Consider the following 20,100-nt stretch of genomic DNA (forward strand, 5'->3'; position numbering starts at 1 on the left):
TATCTATCTATCTATCTATCTATCTATCTATCTATCTATCTATCTATCTATCATATTGGAGGCAGGGTCTCTGCGTATCCCTGGCTATCCTGGATCTCGCTATGTAGACCAGGCTGTCTTGGAACTCATAGAGATCCTCCTGCCTCTGTCTCCCAAGTTCTGGGAATAAAGGCATGTGCCACCACGCCCAGCTCAGCCTGTTCTGTAATCCAACCGGGTCATCAACATCGAGCAGGGCCCTCCCACATCGGTTATTAATCAAGAAAATGCACTGCAGACCTGCCTCCAGGCCTGTCTGATGGAGGCAGATTCTCAATTAAGATCTTCTCTTCTATATCTGGGAGGTTTATGTCGAGTCGTCAACAACAAAATAACCAGCACAGACTGACACTGTATGAGGGCTCAAGGAAGCATGGAGGCTGAAGGGTGGCGGGAGAGCAGATGATGCCACAGTTCACGTAATTCCTGTTTTGCTTCCTTCTTAAGGTTAGTGGTCTTAAAGCTGGGATGCCATGAACTCTGTTCTCCAGAGAAGTCAGGGTCAGAGCTAGGAAGGGGCAGCCCAGAGCTACATAGCTGGCCAGTGTTGGTCCCCAGGGCCCATGCTCCAGGGGAGATCCAATGATGCCCTTATGGTGCCCAGGCTTCCGACGTGGTGCAGAAGTTACAGGAAATGGCACAGCCCCTGAGGCTGAAGACTGATGGACGTGGCAAGCCCTGGATACTGTGCTGGGGGCAGTTCACACCTGGGCAGAAGCTCTTTCGGAGGTGGCTGCCTTACTGGCCTGGTCAGGAGCTGCCCATAGGTGTAGAGGCTTGACAGAGCAGCAGGGGAGGGAGCAGTACAGCCTTTGAGGCCCCGGCTTAGGCTGACTCAGCTTTCTGAAACAGAATTGAGACTCTCCTGGAAGGGGGAGGCCACACTGTGAGCCGAGCTCTTCCAGCCTGTCCAGTGGTCTCACTACGAGTGTGGCCGTCCCTTGTGCATTCCTTCTTGTCCCCACCTGATTGCCCAGGGTGAGGCTGTTTGCTTTGCCTTTACTGTAACGAAGACCTTAGCGATCAGCTTATAAAGAGAAAAGGTTTATCTTCTTACTTTGTGAGAAAGGATACTTTGACTCACAGCTTGGAGGCTTCAGTTCTTTTCCTGTGATAGGATAGCACATGACTGTGGAAATGTGTCTAGGAATGAAAAGGCACAAAGAGGGGACAAAGGACAGCTTATTTCCTCCTGTCCCCGGTAACCCTAAGACCTACTAAGCTCCCCCTAATAATGCCACCTCCCAGCAGGGCCGAACCAAGAGCCAGACCTTAAACACGTGGGCCTTTGGAGGGCACTGCAGCAGGAGGAAAGGCTGTCAGAGCTGCTGTCTACAGCAGGGCAAGCCCAAGCTTCCAGGCCCAGTGGGAGGAGGGCCTGTTGGGTATAGGCTTCTGCCTGAGCAACCCCTCCCCTGGGTCTCAGACGAGCTAGAGCCTTTACACCACAGTCCATTATCATTCTGTGTTGAACCACAGGCTTATGGTTCACTCCATGCAAACCACAACCCGAGAGCAGGTCTGGGGTAGTCAAGCTGTTTTGTCCGTCATTCAAGGTCAGTTCTGGGAGGACAAACAGCAAGGCTGCAGGCTCAGCGGGGTGTGTATTTCTGGATGAGTCATTTCTCTAGTCCTTAGTTTCCCACCTCTCAACAGAGATGACAGACACATATTCCCAGGGAGAGGGTTAAAGGAGGTTGGTGTAGGCGTGGCTTGGGATGACACAGACACCTCTCCAGAACGCAGTATGTTGACCATTGCCCTCCAGTCCCATCTGGTGGAGGCAAGAGGTAGACAAGGTGCTTATGAGTCCCGTGTGGCCTTCTGAGCCTCAGTTTCCTGATCTGTAAAATGGTGGTGGTGGGGCAGGGGGCAGAATGCGATGCTTCCTCCGCATCACCTACAGTTGGTTCCAGGCCCTCAGGCCGAGGACCAGAAGGCTGGCCTCTGTACCACTGTGGCAGCACGGAGCTGGCTTTTGCTAAGCCCCTTGCCACCACCTCCGTGTTCCAGGTGAGGAGCCGGAAGAGGAACCGAAGGTGAAAACCCAGTGGCCAAGGTCTGCAGATGAGCCTGGGCTATACATGGCGCAGACAGGTAACTCGGGCCCGCCTCTCTACCTCTGTGGCGGGGGCCCGACGGTGGCGTCCGGTGGCATGTGTGCTGGCGTGTGCCTGTCTGTGTCTATGTCCTGGAGCTCAGTTATGTTGCCATGTGAGGTCTGTGGGCAGGGATGGGTTGCCTTCCAAAGAGCCTGCCACTTGGGGTCCCTTTGATGCCTACTCCCCCCACCCCCCATCTTTCTGGTCTTTCCATGATCCCATGAAAGTCTCCGGGAGGTGTCCCTTGCCGCGACGCTGTCCCTCTCTCGTAGGCGACCCAGCGGCTGAGGAGTGGTCCCCGTGGAGCGTGTGTTCCCTGACGTGTGGGCAGGGTCTTCAGGTGCGGACCCGCTCCTGCGTGTCCTCCCCCTATGGGACCCTGTGCAGCGGGCCCCTCCGGGAGACCCGGCCTTGCAACAATTCAGCCACCTGCCCAGGTAGGCGCGCTCCTCCCCGCCCCATCCACCTGCCAGCAGAGTCAGGTCCCGTCTGGGACAGGACGGAACACGGAACAGCTTCCCTAAACAGACCGGTTACCCCTTCCTCGCCTCCAACAAACAGTGCCTGCCCTCCACATCAGGCCTTACCCAGGCACTATGGCGGCCTGGCACGAGACACTTGGAGTTCCAAAAGAATCAGAACACACATGCACTTTGGGTGTTTCACCTCCCTGTTGCCTCCATCTTGGTAGTCAAGGCTGTTCCTTGCACATTGCCTCCTCCCCTTTCCCTTAGTCCTGACCTCACCAGCACCTCCTGTGGCAAGCATCCCAAGTCCCTGCATTTGCTTATTCCTGCCCCAGCCCCCACCTTGGCTAAAGCAGTCAGCTCGCCCTTGGATTTAAGACATGTGCCACTCCATTTTAAAACGAAGCCCTCCCTGATGGTTTGCTCCGGGCTAGCCTTCCACTCCCCTGGGTGCCTCTGGTAGACCGCTAGGCTTAAGTCAGTTGAACGTGCAAGTACTGCAGGCAGGTACGGAGGAAGAGCATGTGTCCGCCTGGGTCAGTTGGTGACTGAGAGAGAGACAGGGCAGTGTCAACCAGTCCTGCCCTTTGCCTCCCTGGGGTGAGGTGTTGGCAGCGGATTTAGAGTAGGGCCTACTGGGGGGGGCCTCTCAGTGTTTGGCGGGGGGTAGCAGGAGCTTGTGGACAAAGCTGTGTCCCTGCCTGTGAGCTCGCTGTGTCCGTCAGTGTCTATGTAGAGGTTCGTGTCTGTCTGTGTGTCTATGCGATTGGGGCTGGGAGAGGGCCGCTTGCGTTGCCCCAAGGCCTGTCCTGTTGGATTCAGGCCCTGGGTCTGGGGGTGGGAAGGGAAGAGAGAGGGATGGATCTTGGATCCTTTCCCGAGTTTTCCTGGCCTCCAGGAAAGGGAAAGCATTGGCTTCTCAGGCTGATCCTGTTCACCCTATCCGGGTGCCCACAGAATCTGTCCTGCGTGATTTGGGACCACGTCCTCACCAAGGGTGGCTCTCCCGGGACCCCTAAGCCATTTCGCCCTGGCCACAGAAGCCAGGGCGGAGCCAATAAGGAGTGGTCGTAGAATTACGAAACTCCTGATTGGTAGGCGGATGGGCAGGCTCTGGCTGTGGGCGGAGCCAAGGTGCTGCCCAGACACCGGCCACGTGCTTCCTTGCAGTGCACGGCGTGTGGGAGGAGTGGGGGTCCTGGAGCCTGTGCTCCCGCAGCTGCGGGCGGGGGTCCCGGAGCCGGATGCGGACCTGCGTGCCCCCCCCAGCACGGCGGCAAGGCCTGCGAGGGTCCCGAGCTGCAGACTAAACTCTGCAGTATGGCCGCCTGCCCGGGTCAGTAGAGCCAAGGGGCTTGTAGTCAGGCGCTGCCCAGCCGGGTGGGGGTGGGGAACTGGAAGACCTAGGGGAGGCAGTCAGGTTCAGTGCCCTGGCCCTGAGGTGGGAGGGGTTCCCGTAGCTTGGACCCCGCATGGGGAGACCGGAGGAGTACACCCGTCAGCAACCAATGGGAGGTGAAACCCAGCCCTGACCTGGCATTGGCACACTGTGACCCCATCAGAAGGGACCTGCTCTCCAGTGCCCATTCCTCCGTGCTGTCAGCTGCCCTTGCCGTAAATAGCACTCCGGTGTCCATGGCACCGTGGCCACAAGGCTGGGCTTAGGTGTAGGTGAAGACCAAGAGGTGCCGCTACACCCCACATCCTCACACAAAACCTCACAGCTGGGACTTGGCCTTGGTGCTGCGTGGAGAGGTCTCCTGTGTTCCTGGAGCTCGTGACAGGCAGGCAGAACGAGGCCCAGTCACCACCCACTCACTCCAGACCCTTTCATCTGCCCAGCTCAGATGGCCTGGCCTGGCTCGGGTCTGTCTGAGTGGCCAGCAGGCTCTGCCATCTCCCCGTGGAAGTTGTTCTCCACTAGCCCCACCCACGCCCTGCTCAACGGCCACCCCTGCTTGTGTCTCCCCATGCAGTGGAAGGCCAGTGGCTAGAATGGGGTCCCTGGGGCCCGTGCTCCTCATCATGTGCCAACGGGACCCAGCAGCGCAGCAGGAAGTGCAGCGTGGCCGGTCCAGCCTGGGCCACGTGCACGGGCGCCCTCACCGACACCCGTGAGTGCAGCAATCTCGACTGCCCCGGTGAGTGCCCAGTGTGAGGGTAGCAGGCGATAGCCCCGGCCCCTGCGGCCCCTGTGGCCTCTCACGCTCCCCTTCTCTCATAGCCGCTGACGGCAAGTGGGGGCCGTGGAACTCGTGGAGCCTGTGCTCCAAGACGTGTGACACGGGCTGGCAACGCCGCTTCCGCATGTGCCAGGCCACCGGCACGCAGGGCTACCCTTGCGAGGGCACTGGAGAGGAGGTGAAGCCCTGTAGTGAGAAGAGGTGTCCAGGTACTACTGATACAGCCACCCAGGGCCGGGGGGGGGCACGTGTGTGACCCCAGCTGAGCCCTGCCCTGCCCCCCCCCCCAGCCTTCCACGAGATGTGTCGGGATGAGTACGTGATGCTGATGACATGGAAGAAGGCGGCAGCGGGCGAGATCATTTACAACAAGTGTCCCCCCAATGCCTCCGGTAAGGGCGGGCAGCTGTCCCTGCAGACCCTTGCCCCGCCATCCCCGTTGCCCACATCTGGGCCCAAGCCCTGGCACTGCACCCTGAGATGTAGAGGGAGTAGGTGAGACCTCAGCCCTGAGGCCCATTCCTGCTGTCTTGTCTCCGCAGGTTCTGCCAGCCGCCGCTGCCTCCTCAGTGCCCAGGGGGTGGCGTACTGGGGACTGCCCAGCTTTGCTCGGTGCATCTCCCACGAATACCGATACCTGTACCTGTCAGTGAGTGTGCCTGGGTGGGCTGGAGAGCCCTAAGGATGTGTCCCAAGCCCTGACCGAGACTTAAGGCTTGTTCCTTCCCCCATGCCTCATTTCTCTTCGGCAAACTCCGACTCATATGTCAGGCCCCTGTAGGCGTCTTCTTCTCTCTCTGGTACATACCTCTGCGTTCCGACCCACAACCCCCCATCCTGAGCTTCTTAGACAGGGAGAGTTAAGAATGCAGTGAAGCTGGGCATGGGCTCACACCTTTAACCCGGCACTGGAGAGGCAGAGGCAGGTGGGTCTCTGAGTTCGAGACCAGCTTGGTTGGTCTATGTAGCGAGATCCAGTACTGTCAGGGCTCCATAGAGAGACCCTGTCTCAAGGAACCAAAATACAAACAAAGAATGCATTTAAGTGTGCTCTGCCACACTGGGAGCCCTTTGAAGGCAGGGACAAAGTTGAAGTTATCTTCGAGTCCCCAGTTCCCAGCCTAGGGCTTGAGTAGGGGGTAAGGATGCTATCAACAAATGTGGCCTGCGTGTACTTGTTTCTAGCCAAATTGGGTATTGATGATGTGTTTGCACTGAGGGCTTGCGTTCGAGGGATCCTGTGTGTGGACTTCAGAATGTCCAAGGGCCCTTAGGGACAGGGAGGGCCCAGTTCCCAAATCAGCGTATCATTCTGCATTTGGACATCTGCGTCCCTTCTGTCTCCTAAATGACCTCTGACCCCTCCTCGGACTGTGCCTCCTGAGATCAGACCCTCTATGATTTTGTATGCCCTCTCTCTTCCCGGATGCGCCTAGTGGGCCGATGGGAGGGCAGGCCAAGGGCTGATCCCGGTTCCTGATGCTGCAGTGACGGGCACGCATGTCACCTGCAGCTTCGGGAACACCTGGCTAAGGGCCAGCGCATGCTGGCAGGCGAGGGCATGTCACAGGTGGTGCGAAGCCTGCAGGAGCTCCTGGCGCGGCGCACCTACTACAGCGGGGACCTGCTCTTCTCTGTGGACATCCTGAGAAATGTCACCGACACCTTCAAGAGGGCCACCTACGTCCCTTCCGCTGACGATGTGCAGGTACTGCACCACAGTGGCCGGGTCTGCTGGGGCGGGCGGCGCAGGGCGGCTCGGGCCTCCTGACCCAGTCCTCTTTCCCCAGCGTTTCTTCCAGGTGGTGAGTTTCATGGTGGACTCGGAGAATAAGGACAAGTGGGATGACGCCCAGCAGGTGAGGGGCCGGGCCTCCAGCTTTCTCCTCCTGAGACCCAAGCCCGCCTCAGGGCCCTCACCCCCACCCTGTTCCCAGGTGTCGCCTGGCTCTGTGCACTTGCTCCGTGTTGTGGAAGACTTCATTCACCTCGTGGGCGATGCTCTCAAGGCCTTTCAGAGCTCTCTGATTGTCACGGACAACCTGGGTACAAGGAGGCAGGCCGGGGAGGGGGTTCTGGATAGGATTAGAACCATACTTCCCTGGGTTAGGGATGGCATTGCGGGACGCTCCTGGCTTGTTCTTTTGTTTACAAGTCATGTTTTCTCTCCCCCTGACCCCACGCCCTGTCTTTTTCTGCGTGTCTCCCTCCACTCCATTGTCTCTGCCTTCGTGAACCTCCCTTCTGCGTTGGTTCCAACTTCCGTGTGTCTCCCTGGTGTGTGTCTCCCGGCTGTCTCTTCCCCTGTGTGCCCCTCACCTCCCCGTCCTGTCTTTGGCGTGCCCTGCCCGCCCTCCCTCGGCTGCAGTGATCAGTATTCAGAGGGAACCCATCTCAGCGGTGTCCAGTGACATCACATTTCCCATGCGGGGCCGCAGGGGCATGAAGGACTGGGTGCGACACTCAGAGGACCGCCTCTTCCTACCCAAGGAGGTGCTCAGCCTGTCCTCCCCGGGGAAGCCAGCCACACCTGGGGCAGCCACAGCAGGCAGCCCGGGCAGGGGGAGGGGCCCAGGAACGGTGCCCCCTGGCCCAGGCCACGCCCATCAGCGCCTTCTCCCGGCTGACCCAGATGAGTCCTCCTACTTTGTGATTGGTGCTGTGCTCTACCGCACCCTCGGCCTCATCCTGCCACCCCCCAGGTGAGTCCACCAGAGACCTTCTCCACCTGCAGCCCACGTACCTGGAGGCCCCTGGCCTGGGTGTGGATGTGGTCACTTCTCAGAAACAAGAAAGAGAAAGAGAGCCTAGGTGAAGTGTTGGCCTTGCAAGCCTGAGGTCCCCAGGACCTATGCCAGTGGTTCTCAACCTTCCTAATGCTGGGGCCTTTAATACAGTTCTCCATGTCGTGGGGACCCCCAACCAGAAAATTGTTTCTGTTGCTACTTTGTAATTTTGTTACTGTTGTGAATTGTAATGTGAATGTCTGTGGTTTCCTGTGGTGTTGGGGGGTGATGACCCAAAGGTTGAGAACCATTGACCTGCATAAAACAGCCCAGCATGCTGGGAAGACAATATGAGGTAGAGCTCTGGGCTTGTAGGCCGGCCTGCCCAGCTAGCTTCAAAAGGCCTGTGAAGGAGCCTGTCTGAGGAAGGAAAGCCAGACGGGGCCTAAGGAACAACGTCTGGGGTTGCCTTCCTGGAAATACATGTACATGTGACCACACAGAGCCACAAAACCAAATCGCCTAGGAGGTTCCCTCCCGGAGGCTGTGCTGGTGTCCAGGATTTTTCTAACCAAGTGCTGGGCCCCACAGAGCTCTGCGCCCGCCCTCGGGCCTCGGCCCTCGGCCCTTGGCCCTGGCAGTCCCCAGCCATGACAGATGAAAGTTTCTAAGTCTGGGCACCTGCTAGCAGGGGCTGACCTCCGCCTCTGTCCCCCAGGCCTCCGCTTGCTGTCACCTCCCGGGTGATGACAGTGACTGTGCGTCCCCCCACCCAGCCTCCCGCTGAACCTCTTATCACAGTGGAACTCTCCTACATCATCAATGTGAGTGAGGGCCCAGGTGGGGACCCTAGCTATCTGCCAGCTCGGGGCCGGCGGCCTAGCTCAGGGAGGTGCTCTGTGCTGGCTGTGGGCCTGACCTGTCAGCTGCCCTGACAGGCTAGGTGATGGCAGTGTGCTACTCGAGCTAGGCTTTTTTACATATCTTTTTGCTCTCCCCAGGGCACCACTGACCCCCACTGTGCCAGCTGGGACTACTCAAGAGCGTGAGTTGGGGCAACCCTAGAGCCTCTCATCAGAAATGGTCTCCAACCTAGAAGGTCAAAGGGTTCCCTGGTGCCATCCTTGGCCTGAGGGTTCCAAGAGCACATCTTGGGGCTCCCTGCTGCCATTTCATGGATGTAGCCTTGTCCTGGATTTCGCCTGTCTGGGCAGTAGTCAGCCCTGGGTTTGGGGAGTATGGAGCTGGGCCCTGGGTTCATGCCACCTCTCCCTCATCCAAGAGATGCCAGCTCAGGGGACTGGAACACTGAGAACTGCCAGACCTTAGAGACCCAGGCGGCCCACACTCGCTGCCAGTGTCAGCACCTGTCCACCTTTGCTGTCCTGGCCCAGCCACCCAAGGACCTGGTGAGTGGGAGGAGGGTGCCCGGGCTGGTCAAGGGATCTATCTGGGTGACCCCAGATGTGGCTCCGTAGAGATGTACTTGTGGGGTTGCACACGGAAGGGGGAGCTGTTGTCGCTTACAGTCATGACATGGCTGCTCGGGAATACACAACAGCGGGTGAGTGTGAGCATGTGTGCATACGTGTGCCTCTGGTAACGTTTGGAAGAGCGTGGGTGACTGAGTGTAAACACATCTGTGCACGTGTGCCCTTCTGCACGTGAGGAGCATGCCTGCTTGCGTCAGACAGGGAGACTGGGTGCCCTATCTCTGCCCTCTCCCAGCAACCCATCTCCCACAGACCCTGGAGCTGGCAGGTGCTCCCTCTGTCCCCCTGGTGATCGGCTGTGCGGTGTCCTGCATGGCCCTGCTCACACTGCTTGCCATCTATGCAGCCTTCTGGAGGTAAGTCGGACGCCGAGCAGGATGGGAGGTGGCTAGCTCTCCAGGGTCGGGCAAGCGGCCAATGCCTCTGCCCCTGCCCGCCGTGCCCTGTCAGGTTTATAAAATCAGAGCGCTCCATCATCTTGCTGAACTTCTGCCTGTCCATCCTGGCTTCCAACATCCTGATCCTCGTGGGCCAGTCCCGGGTGCTGAGCAAGGCAGGTGCAGGCTCCTGGGGGCGTGTGGGAAGGGGCATCAAGGGAGGAGGTGGAGGAGGAGAATGCCTGCAAGTGAGGGGAGGTGTTTTTGTTTTTTTTTTTTTTTTAATGATTCATTTGTTTTTATTTTATGTGCATTGGTGTTTTGCCTGCATGTGTGTTTGTGTGAGAGAGTCAGAGCCCCACGAACTGGAGTCACAGGCAAGTGTGAGCTGCTGTGTGGGTGCTGGGAATTGAACCCTGGGTCCTCTAGAAGATCAGCCAGCGCTCTTAACCACGGAGCCATCTCTCTAACCCTGAGAGTGGATGTTTGTATGGATGTCCTGAGGGTTGGCTATGGATGTACATATTGGAGACGGTGTGTGGGAAGTAATGTGCAGGCATACTTGAAGGCACTGGTGTGTGTGTGTGTGTGTGTGTGTGTGTGTGTGCGCTCAGTAATGAGTGTCTGTGTCCATCAAATGTGTGCATGAGTGCCTAGGTGCATGTATGTTGGGAGGGAGGCACTGATGGACCCCCACCTCTTGTCTGTGAGTCCTCCATCACCATCTGCCTGTGGATGCTCCATGCTGACTGTCCCTCCTACCCGCCCTGGCCTTCTGCACAGTGCCAGTGCTGTGAGAGCCAGGTGTGCGGTTCCGCTGGGCCATGACGTGGCAAGCGCTCCTGTCTGCGTGGGTGGCCGGCCTGCCCGCCCGCCTCCCCGGATGCCTAGTGCTGTGTGCATGTCACCAGGCCTGTGTCGTGCTGTGTGTGGGTGCAGGAAGGCGGGGGTGCCTGGCAGGGCTCCGGTGGGGGAGGGGAGGCTCAGGTAGGCGGCTGGCCATGCAACGCTGCCTAGGCCCAGCAGTCAGTGTGGGAAGCTGGCAGCTCCCGCCCTGGCCACGGCTTAGGGCCACTCCCTCCTGTTACCTTTCCCTGCAGGGCGTATGCACCATGACCGCCGCCTTCCTGCACTTCTTCTTTCTGTCCTCCTTTTGCTGGGTGCTTACAGAGGCCTGGCAATCCTATCTGGCTGTCATCGGGCGGATGCGCACCCGCCTGGTTCGCAAGCGCTTCCTCTGCCTGGGCTGGGGTGAGCGAGGCCAGTGCTGGACTCTGCTGTGGGGCCTGGAGTGGCAGGGGAAGCCAGGGACGTGCTGCCTGGACTCTGGCCCAGCTCTCTGGGGATGGGGTCAGTTGGGTTGGAGGATGATGGGGGGGACCCTTGTGTCCCTGCAAGCCTTCTCACCTGCGACCCTGCCCTCCCCAGGTCTTCCCGCCCTGGTGGTGGCTGTGTCTGTTGGCTTTACCCGCACCAAAGGATACGGTACATCCAGCTAGTACGTGTGCCTCCTGTGGTGAGGGTGGGGGTGGGGGGGCTTGCCAGTCTGTTAGGGGAATTGGACTGGGTATTAGGTCTTCTTGGGCTGAGGTTTTGACCTCTGCTTATTGTAGTTCTTTGGGTAGACTTCCTTATCTCGGAGCCTCAGTTTCCCTGGCTGTAAAAGGGCATGTTAGGATTGGGTCATTTCTAAGCATCAGCGCACTTGGGGATCAGTTTACTTTTCTTTCTCTGGGAGTCTGATGTGGGTCTCTGTGGGAAAGGAAACAAGCTCATCAAGACCTGGCTGTTTCTCCTTGCCTGGAGTCTTAGTATCTGCTGGTGATGTGGGCATGACTGCCTAGGGTCTGAGGTGGTGGACGAAGGGAGAAAGGGCTTTCTGGGTACCTGATTTCCTCTTTTCTCCCCGACCCCAGCTGCTGGCTCTCCCTAGAGGGTGGCCTTCTCTATGCCTTTGTGGGTCCAGCAGCAGTCATTGTCCTGGTATGTGTCCCTTTTAGCATCCAGGGAGGGATGTGGCCGGAGGGGGTCATCACTTCCCTCTGCCTTCTCCCCCTGACCTCCAGCTCTCACCTGGGGATGTCCCTGCCCTGAGGGCACCTGGTGATCCTGTCTCCCCCACTCTGCTCCACCGGGCCCCCTAGGTGAACATGCTCATTGGAATCATCGTCTTCAACAAGCTCATGGCTCGAGATGGCGTCTCAGACAAATCCAAGAAGCAGAGGGCCGGGTAAGGGGAGGGTCTCTGCAACTCAGCCTTCCTGGGAAATGTGCAGGGAGGGGGAGCCGAGTGCACCTCGGAGACTCAGGGCTTGCTGATGCCCACCCGGGCTCCCCAACCTTGGGGCATCAAGGGTGCAGGCAAGGTGGGCACCCGGAGTGCTCAGCTGCGGCCCCTCACCCACCCTAACCCAGCTCTCTCTCTCTCATCTGCCCTCCCCTCCTACCCTTCTCGGGGCTCATTCTGCCCCACTTCCCGGCTTCCCATGTGTCTCCCCCTTCTCCCGTGTCTGTGCCGCCCCCGAGGTCGGAGCGGTGCCCCTGGGCCAGCCTGCTCCTCCCCTGCTCAGCGTGTGGAGCGGTCCCCAGCCCCCTGCTCAGCTCAGCCTCGGCCAGGAATGCCATGTTAGTCGTGCCCCCTGGGGGGGCGGGGGGGGCGGGCAGGGGCTAAGGAATGGGGGGGGCAGTGCCCGTGGTGGGGATGGGAGGGATCTCAGCCCAGAGCCCTGGAGAGCTTGTCCTGCCCCGGCCTTCCTAACTGCTACATGCTCTGGAGCTCAGGGACGAGGTGGCTGAGGACAGTGAGAGCGACTCCCTCCAAAGGTGCTGTGGCGCTGTGGCTCCGCCCCCTTCTCTCTGGTCCCTGCCCCTGCTCTGGCTTAATTTTCTGCACAGGCACAGCTGCAGACCCCTCCCCTCACCACCAACCTGAAGCTCCTGAGAATCGTAGGCCCTTAGAATTGTTGAGCTATTAAAACCTTCAAATTAGGCTGGTAGAATCTTAGAATCGGACAATCAGAAACTCAAGAATGCTGGGATGACAGAAGCATCCTTATCTGTCATAGCATCTTGACTTGAATTTCAGAGGCCTTGGACCTCACAGTCAGAGACAGAATCATGGAGGAAGGCAATTATTTCTGAGACACCCCGGCCTAGAAGCTAAGAATCTTAAAACCGCTGTTACGCAAGAGTAGAAAGGCCTTGGGCCCAACCCTCCTACTAGGGCTGGGTCACCCAACCAGTGAGAGCCAAGCTTTGTCACATCCCTCAGGGGACCTTGGAGGCGGCTGGTGCCATCACTGCGGCTGCTCCACGATGCTCAAGGAGCAGTGAGCTTCATCCGCTTTGGGGTACCACCTCCCCGTGTGCCCAGTTTGCTGAACCAGCAGATCAGAGTATGGGCCGTAGAGTCTGCCGCCAAGCTGGGTCCGTGGCCCAGCTCCCCTCTCTCTGTCCAGCTGGGCGCACTCCAGTCTCCTCATCTGTCAATTGGGATACTAGTCCCCGGGCCTGTTTGCTGGAGTTGTTTTGATCACAATTTGAAATAATCTATGTAAAGTGTTCAGTGGAGGGCCTGGCAGAGAATCGCTGGTTAATCAATGGCAGCTCTTATTACTGTGATTAGAGCCTCTCTGGTTCTTGGCTCCGCCTCCACCCCAACCTTGCCTGGCTCAACTAGCCCTGAACCTCTCTCTCCATAGGACAGGTCTTGGCTCCCCTGCCTGCCTGTCTTTCTACCTCAGCCTCTGGCTGTCTTTGCAGAGCGGTGCTACCTTGTCCTGTCTGGAGCTGTGCCTGACTCTCCACTGGGGGGTGCTGGGAGTGGCTCCTTGCCCAGTAGGGCAAGGCAGCCCCTTCTATCTCTTGTTCCCCATGGGCTATAGCGGTTGTTGGGGATGGGGACCAGTCTGATGGCCGCAGCCTATCTGCCTTTTGTCTCGGCAAGGAGGCCAGGGATACATAGGCTTGGGTCTGACCCCAGCTGCAATGCTTTTGCCCTGGGTTCTGAGCAATCACTGGGAGCGGGAGGCTCCTCCAAGCCTCAACCTGGCTGGCTTGGCCCCATCTTCTCTGCAAGGATTTGTGCTGTGGCGTCCTCCACAGGCTCTGCCTGTCCGGTCTTCCTGTCTGGGGGTCTGTCTGTTTCATACCCCTCTTCCTGTGGCGGTCGTCTTTGTTCTTCGCTCCTCCTCTCCCCAGCCTGCTGTCTTGGAATCTCTGGGGACGTGGCTCTGATCTGTGTCTTTTTCCAAAGCTTCCAAGGTGCAAGTTGGGCCTGACACTCTCGCGTTTGCTTCTGTCTGCCCCTTCTTCCCTCCTGTTTCTACCTTCCTCATTCCGTTTCACAATCTCACCTCTGTGCCTGCTTGGTCCCGCTGCGTCCGTGCGTCCATCCCTCCTACCTCTCATGGCCCCTGCTCTGGCCCTGTAGTTGTCTTTGTCCTCTGTTTCTCCTCCAGTCCCGTGGCCCCTCTCTGCTTGGAAACACTCCTGAGGTCCTGGAGTTCGGGGCCCTGCCAGTCCCCAAGCTGAGTGGAGGCCCAGGCTCCTGCTGTCCTGTCTTGTGGAGTGGCACTCTGACACGCTGTCTGCTGCTGTCCCTCTCAGGGCTTCCCTCTGGAGTTCCTGCGTGGTCCTGCCTCTCCTGGCGCTTACCTGGATGTCTGCTGTCCTGGCCATGACAGACCGCCGATCCGTCCTCTTCCAGGCTCTCTTTGCCGTTTTCAACTCTGCTCAAGGCTTCGTCATCACTGCTGTGCACTGCTTCCTGCGCCGAGAGGTGGCTAGGCTCTTCTTGCTTGCCCACCCCATGCTGGGCTCTGGCTTCTCTCCACTGTGTGGTCCAGGGTGACCAGGGTGCTTCGGGCCCTTGGTGTGAGGCCCTTCAGGCACTTCTAGCTCGGGCAGCCTTGAAGGCCTGGGCTTCCCTTCAGCTTCTTCTCCCTGACAGCCCAGCCCTGGTGGCACCACCTTCAGGCTGGGTGCCTGTCTCTCCTTCTACTCCTACTCTGGGGTTCCTAGGGTGGGAAACCAGTCCACTATGGTGGGGCTATCATGGAGGCCTCAAGCCCAGCAGGTACTTCCTGCTCTCAGGTCCAGGACGTGGTAAAGTGCCAGATGGGTGTGTGTCGGGCTGATGAGAGTGAAGACTCCCCTGACTCGTGCAAGAACGGGCAGCTGCAGATCCTGGTGAGCAAGGAGGCCCGAGCACAACTCTCCTGCCATAAGTTTCTTACCTTACCATCCCATCTGGGACACAGACTAGGTTTAACTGAGGCTCAGCTGCTGACAACAGGGTAGCGCTGGGCTAACCCCTGCCACATTCAGCCTCCTCCCTACAGTTTGAGGCTCTGCTGGGTGGTACCTCAGGCTTGAGGATTGAGGAACGGGAGGGAGGAACCTGAGCCTCTCCCACCCTGATGCATGTCTCTCTCTCTCTCCTCCCTCTGTCAACTTGCTCTCTCCCTCCCAACCTATAGTCAGACTTTGAAAAGGACGTGGATCTGGCTTGTCAGACAGGTGAGTCTGTCAGATTGAACTAAGAAGCCCTTAAGCATGGGCAAGACAGGGTTCCCACACTCTGTCATAGCAGCCCTGATGGACACCTGGCTGCTGGTTTCCTTCTTTGACATTAGGTAGGGACAGATTAGATTTACCTCTGGGAAGGCCAGTCACCACTGTTTTGGGGCAAAACCCCCTCTGCAAGCCTCAGCTACACACCTAGGAAGGAGAAAAAAGCACCGTCCGGGTCAGGTGGAAGGCACAGGGCCTACACGAATTTGGGGGCATGGAGTTTACAGTAGTTCACAGGGCCTTGGCGTATGTTGGCTGCTGCATTCTTTCATTACCTCAGTGGCTTTCCTGGCATCTCTCTCCTGTCTTTCTCTAAGGTACATGCTTCCTTAGGGAATGGAAAAGAGCAAGACCTCGCTCCGACAGCTTTGAGGCTGTGGGGTAGAAGTTAGGTCATGTTCCAGCGCACTCATGGGAGTTTAAGCCTTGGCTTTCCTGCTCTGCATTTCTTGGGCCCATGAGCCAGTTGCCTTTCTGGTCTCTCTGGTATGGGGGAGAGCACCAACCACCTCCCCAGAACTCAGTTTCTCTTGAGGCTGCCCAAGCTCAGAAGCTCAGTCCCCATCCGAACGTGGGCAGGAAGCCCTCATCACAGGGTCCCTCTTCCTTAGGGCTTACCTGTCTCTCCCATCTCTGTCCTCAGTTCTGTTCAAGGAGGTCAACACTTGCAACCCCTCCACCATCACTGGCACTCTGTCCCGCCTGTCTCTGGATGAGGACGAGGAGCCCAAGTCCTGTCTTGTGGGCCCTGAGGGTAGCCTCAGCTTCTCGCCACTGCCTGGGAACATCCTAGTGCCCATGGCAGCCTCACCAGGTCTAGGGGAGCCACCACCACCCCAAGAGACCAACCCTGTGTACATGTGTGGGGAGGGTGGCCTGCGGCAGTTGGACCTTACGTGGATACGGCCAAGCGAACCGGGGTCTGAGGGGGACTACATGGTGCTGCCCCGGCGGACTTTGAGCCTGCAGCCTGGTGGTGGGGGCACAGGGGGTGAGGAGGCCCCAAGGGCCCGGCCTGAGGGGACCCCCCGGCGGGCTGCCAAGACACTGGCCCACAGTGAAGGCTACCCCAGCTTCCTGTCTGTGGAGCACTCCGGTCTAGGGCTGGGCCCTGCCTATGGGTCTCTCCAGAACCCATATGGAATGACCTTCCAACCACCACCACCGACACCCAGCGCCCGCCAAGTACCAGAGCCAGGGGAACGCAGCCGGACCATGCCCCGTACAGTACCTGGCTCCACCATGAAGCTGGGCTCCCTTGAGGTGAGGGGCTGTGCGGCGGGGGGGGGGGGGGGAGGTCGGGAGGGGAGGAGGCTACCTACTGTGTGCCTGAGGCCATGCCTAAGTCATAGGCTGCAGACAGGAAGGAACAGCCACGTGTATCCTTCCTTCTACTGGAGCTCACAGAGCTCAGCTCCAAGAAGACTCTGGATTGTCTGAATGCCTCAAATGGGCGAAGCTTCATGAATTCACTCACTAGTGTTCCGATACCCACTCTGGGGCGACTGGTCAGGATGAGCCCTCCGTTAACACAGCCATGGCTCGGGTGCCCACTTGGTAAGGAAGAGCCTGAGCCTTGGCCTCTGGGCGTGTGGAGGTCTTATGCCCGACTCAGGTTGCTGACCTGTGGCAATGAGATGCTGTGCATACTGCAGCATCTCTCTAAGCCTCACTTCCTGTGTGTCGGCGGGGTTAGCACAGAGACCTCTGTAGCAACTGCTTGGAGAATGGGATGTTTCTCCTTTGATTCCTATGTGCAATAAGTAGAAAGTGCTAAAAAACTGGAAGATGATCTTATCACAGGAATTGGCCTTGGATGGGGAAATGGAAGCCCCTCTGTTTCCTCTAACCTGCCCCTTGCAGATCATCCCTGGGAACATGTAGATCAGTAGAAGCCCAAAGGAGAACTCTGGGGCATTCTGGAACTCTTAATTGGAGGACTGAGGGGGATATGGATAAAGAGGTTGGAGTCCCAGCTTCTGCACAAGTAGCTGCTCGTGTCTAGCCCGGAAAAGTTGCTCTCTGTCCTCTGCACAAAGACAATTAAGTTAGCAGCTAGAGAGGTCACATAGTTTAGCTTTGTGCCTAAAATGTTCCCTGAACATTTGGTGCCTACTCCTGCCACAGATGGCAACAAAACAGGAAGGCGTTGACAAAGACAGAAAAGATGACATCAGTGGTGGGGAGGCAGTGTGCTTAGCATTGGGGTAGGTTTTGTTCTGTGGGCACCTGCCCGTGGTTGGAGGGGTCAGTGCTGGGCTTCTTGTGTGGGAGGTAGTAATAAATGTGGCAGAAGCTTGACAGGTCAAGGAGAGTGTCCAGAATAGTATGGGCCCAGTGGAGGCCCAGGCGTGGGTCTGCTGAGCCTCTGGAGCACTGTGGTAGGGAAAGCAGAGCTGCTGCCTGTAGAAAGAGAGGTGGAGCTAGGGATGGGCAAGGCTTAGTGACAGAAAAGCAAGGTGGACAGTGGAGGCGGAGCCCTGAAAGGCAGGCGGAAAATCAAGAGAGTGGAGTCAGGTTGGGTCTTACAGAAAGTCCATCTCACAGTCTGACGTCACCTCTGAGGGGCCTGGGGCTAAGTGGCAAGTCCTTTTTCCTTCCCTCCCTGCGTCTTGGTTTCTCCATCTAACTGGGACAGTTGGCCTTGCTCTCATGAGTCCTCTCAATGCTAGCATTCTAAGACTCTGAAGTCGTCTTGGGTGGCACTGGATGTCACCGAGCTTGTTGGGGCCTTGCTGGTGGCCTTGACCAGGTGAGGGTCACAAGAGCATGAGGAAGCAGGGAGTCAAATGAGGCAAGGTGGGGCAGCTTGGGTGGGCATGAGAAGGCCCAAATTCCCCTTGTAGGGCAACTACAGGATTCCAGGGAGGGGGCAGGGAGCACTGTGCAGGAGAGAACGCTAGACTCCAGGGCACGGAGAACACACATGGGCTATATGGTCCTACGTGGTGGTTGCCTCTTCACAGCTGGCCTGTGTTTACATCCCTGTGTGTGCTCCCAGGAGCACACCTCATCACGTGTGCATCGCACACCTCTGCTACCGTGCTGTGACCCCAAGGGCTAGCCCACAAGATAAGGACTCTCAGCTCCAGGGTCTGGGTGGGGGAAGGTGCCATAGAGTCCTGGGACCCAAGGTTCCCCGCAAAAATCCCCAAAAAGAAGCTCACGGCCTGCTTCTTGCTCCATAGCGGAAGAAGCTTCGGTATTCAGACTTGGACTTCGAGGTGAGTGCTGGTGCTGGGAAGGGGTGTATCCCAGAAGGTTGATCCCTAAAACTATCCCAAGCCCCATTGCAGAGCCCAGTCTGGGGCCACCAAGCCCCTGGATTCCCTGGGATCTCCCCCACTGTCCTACTCACCCTCCCCCATTACTATGGGGCAGAAACAGGTGTGGGGAGTGAGGGAGACAGACAGAGGGAGGGAGGGGAGGGGGAGAAACAAGCACCAGCCTTGCCCCAGATGGGCCAGTAGGCCCAGGACAGGGGGCAGGGGAGCACTCCTCCTGACACCCAAGTGGCCCCCAGAAGGTGATGCACACCCGGAAACGGCACTCGGAACTCTACCACGAGCTCAACCAGAAGTTCCACACTTTCGACCGCTACCACAGCCAGTCCTCAACCAAGGTGAGGCTCTACCGGTGCTGCCCCGGCCCACAGGGACCAAGTGCATGGTCCCTGAGGTAGGGTGAGACTTGGTGGAGCGCATCCTTGGCTAGAGTGGTTCATACGCTGCTGAAGTACTCCTGGGTGAGGCGGCCTCTGAGGGGCGCTCGCCTGGATAACCGCAGCTCGCCTCACCGAGGGCCTCCCTGTGTGAGCAGCAGTTTTGGCGTTGCATGGGGGTGGGAAGGTGCCACAGAGAGCTAACACTGACAGGGCTCCCCACGACTGGAAAGGAAGGCGGGCAGACAGGAGACATGACCTCAGGGGAACGCCATTGCAGTCAATGAGGGTCAGGAGCCCGGCAGTTGTATTTGAGTGCGCCTCACAGCTCAGTGACACTGGGCAGTCTAAACCCTCCTGGGACATCCTTGGTTCGTTCTGTATGGTACCAAAGGCTTGCCCTGCTCCTCCCGCAGGAGAAACCCAGCCCCGGGGAACGCCCTGGCCTGTCCCAGCACAGGAGGCATCAAAGCTGGAGCACCTTCAAATCTATGACACTGGGCTCACTGCCCCCCAAGCCCCGAGAACGGCTGGCTCTGCACCGGACAGCGGCCTGGGAGCCCACAGAACCGCCAGATGGCGACTTCCAGACAGAGGTGTGAGTTCCACGCCGGACTGCCCACTGCACAGAAATATATATCTATTTTCACACTCCACTTTGGAACTACCAGGAGCCAGCGCCCCTCCCCCTCCCGAGGCTGGGCAGGAGGTGCCAAGGACTCAGCCTGGCTGGGGGCAGCCAGACTGGCAAGGCCTGGGGACCAGGACCCCTCCTTGTTCTCAGAGGGCCCTTAGCCACACACACTGGAGCCTCATCTTTGCCCCAGCCTGTCTGTCCCTGTCCTGGGCTGGGGAGGGGGGAGGGAAACTTTGTCGGGAATAAACTTCACTCTGTGGATTTGGCTGCTGAATCATTTGCTGCCCCTAGGCAGAGCCCAGCCCTGGGACCCCAACTTTGTTCCTCTAGCTCATAGTTGTGTAGTGGGGTCAAGCCAAGCCTGACTGAGAAGGGCTAGCTTCATGCTGACCCTGTCTTTGGCCTTGACTCCCTTCGTACACACTCCTCATCTGCTCTAGACTGGGGTAAGAAGCTGGAATGTGGTTGGTAGGACACTCTGGGACTGAGTGATTGTCCCAGTCATGGCTGCCTTTCTCCAGGGCTGGGGCTCAGGCTACTTGCACTGCGTTGTTATCAGGACAGGGCTCCAGGTGAGTGTCAGAAACATCGCATACATGTCTCCAGTTCCTCACAGCATCCATGCTGGAAAACATGCACATTCTGTGCTTAAAAAAAAAAAAATTGAGATATCAGAAGTGACGTGCTCAGGGCCACAGTCAAAGGCAGAGTCTATTCCCACACAGTCTTGGAGGGGGTAGCATTTCAGCTCAGCTTTTTGGGGCTTGACCTTCATGGCCGAAGCGGAGCTATGAGGAGCTGGATTGTGGTGGAGCCTTTGGTGTGGTAGAGGGTCTGGGGG

The 20,100-nt window shown here is 58.2% G+C and overlaps 1 protein-coding gene across 1 annotated transcript in view; it reads left to right on the top strand.

Moving 5' to 3' along the window:
* The window catches only part of Adgrb2 (adhesion G protein-coupled receptor B2), a 60,817-nt gene extending 41,297 nt beyond the window's left edge, over positions 1 to 19,520 (top strand). Inside the window, 29 exon segments of the mRNA XM_055611357.1 lie at positions 2,053 to 2,136; positions 2,414 to 2,578; positions 3,779 to 3,867; positions 3,869 to 3,944; positions 4,585 to 4,749; positions 4,833 to 5,000; positions 5,082 to 5,183; positions 5,334 to 5,440; positions 6,305 to 6,499; positions 6,582 to 6,650; positions 6,729 to 6,837; positions 7,160 to 7,493; positions 8,236 to 8,341; positions 8,519 to 8,562; positions 8,800 to 8,926; positions 9,263 to 9,366; positions 9,461 to 9,563; positions 10,488 to 10,638; positions 10,816 to 10,885; positions 11,304 to 11,370; positions 11,532 to 11,617; positions 11,914 to 12,012; positions 13,996 to 14,167; positions 14,482 to 14,577; positions 14,868 to 14,907; positions 15,605 to 16,224; positions 18,150 to 18,185; positions 18,488 to 18,583; positions 19,039 to 19,520. Coding sequence (XP_055467332.1) covers positions 2,053 to 2,136; positions 2,414 to 2,578; positions 3,779 to 3,867; positions 3,869 to 3,944; positions 4,585 to 4,749; positions 4,833 to 5,000; positions 5,082 to 5,183; positions 5,334 to 5,440; positions 6,305 to 6,499; positions 6,582 to 6,650; positions 6,729 to 6,837; positions 7,160 to 7,493; positions 8,236 to 8,341; positions 8,519 to 8,562; positions 8,800 to 8,926; positions 9,263 to 9,366; positions 9,461 to 9,563; positions 10,488 to 10,638; positions 10,816 to 10,885; positions 11,304 to 11,370; positions 11,532 to 11,617; positions 11,914 to 12,012; positions 13,996 to 14,167; positions 14,482 to 14,577; positions 14,868 to 14,907; positions 15,605 to 16,224; positions 18,150 to 18,185; positions 18,488 to 18,583; positions 19,039 to 19,224 — 3,866 coding nt within the window. The 3' untranslated portion in view covers positions 19,225 to 19,520.
* The last annotated feature ends 580 nt before the right edge of the window (positions 19,521 to 20,100 follow it).

This window comes from Psammomys obesus, unplaced genomic scaffold (assembly GCF_907164565.1).
Source record: "Psammomys obesus unplaced genomic scaffold, mPsaObe1.curated_primary_1811, whole genome shotgun sequence".
Lineage (NCBI taxonomy): Eukaryota > Metazoa > Chordata > Mammalia > Rodentia > Muridae > Psammomys > Psammomys obesus.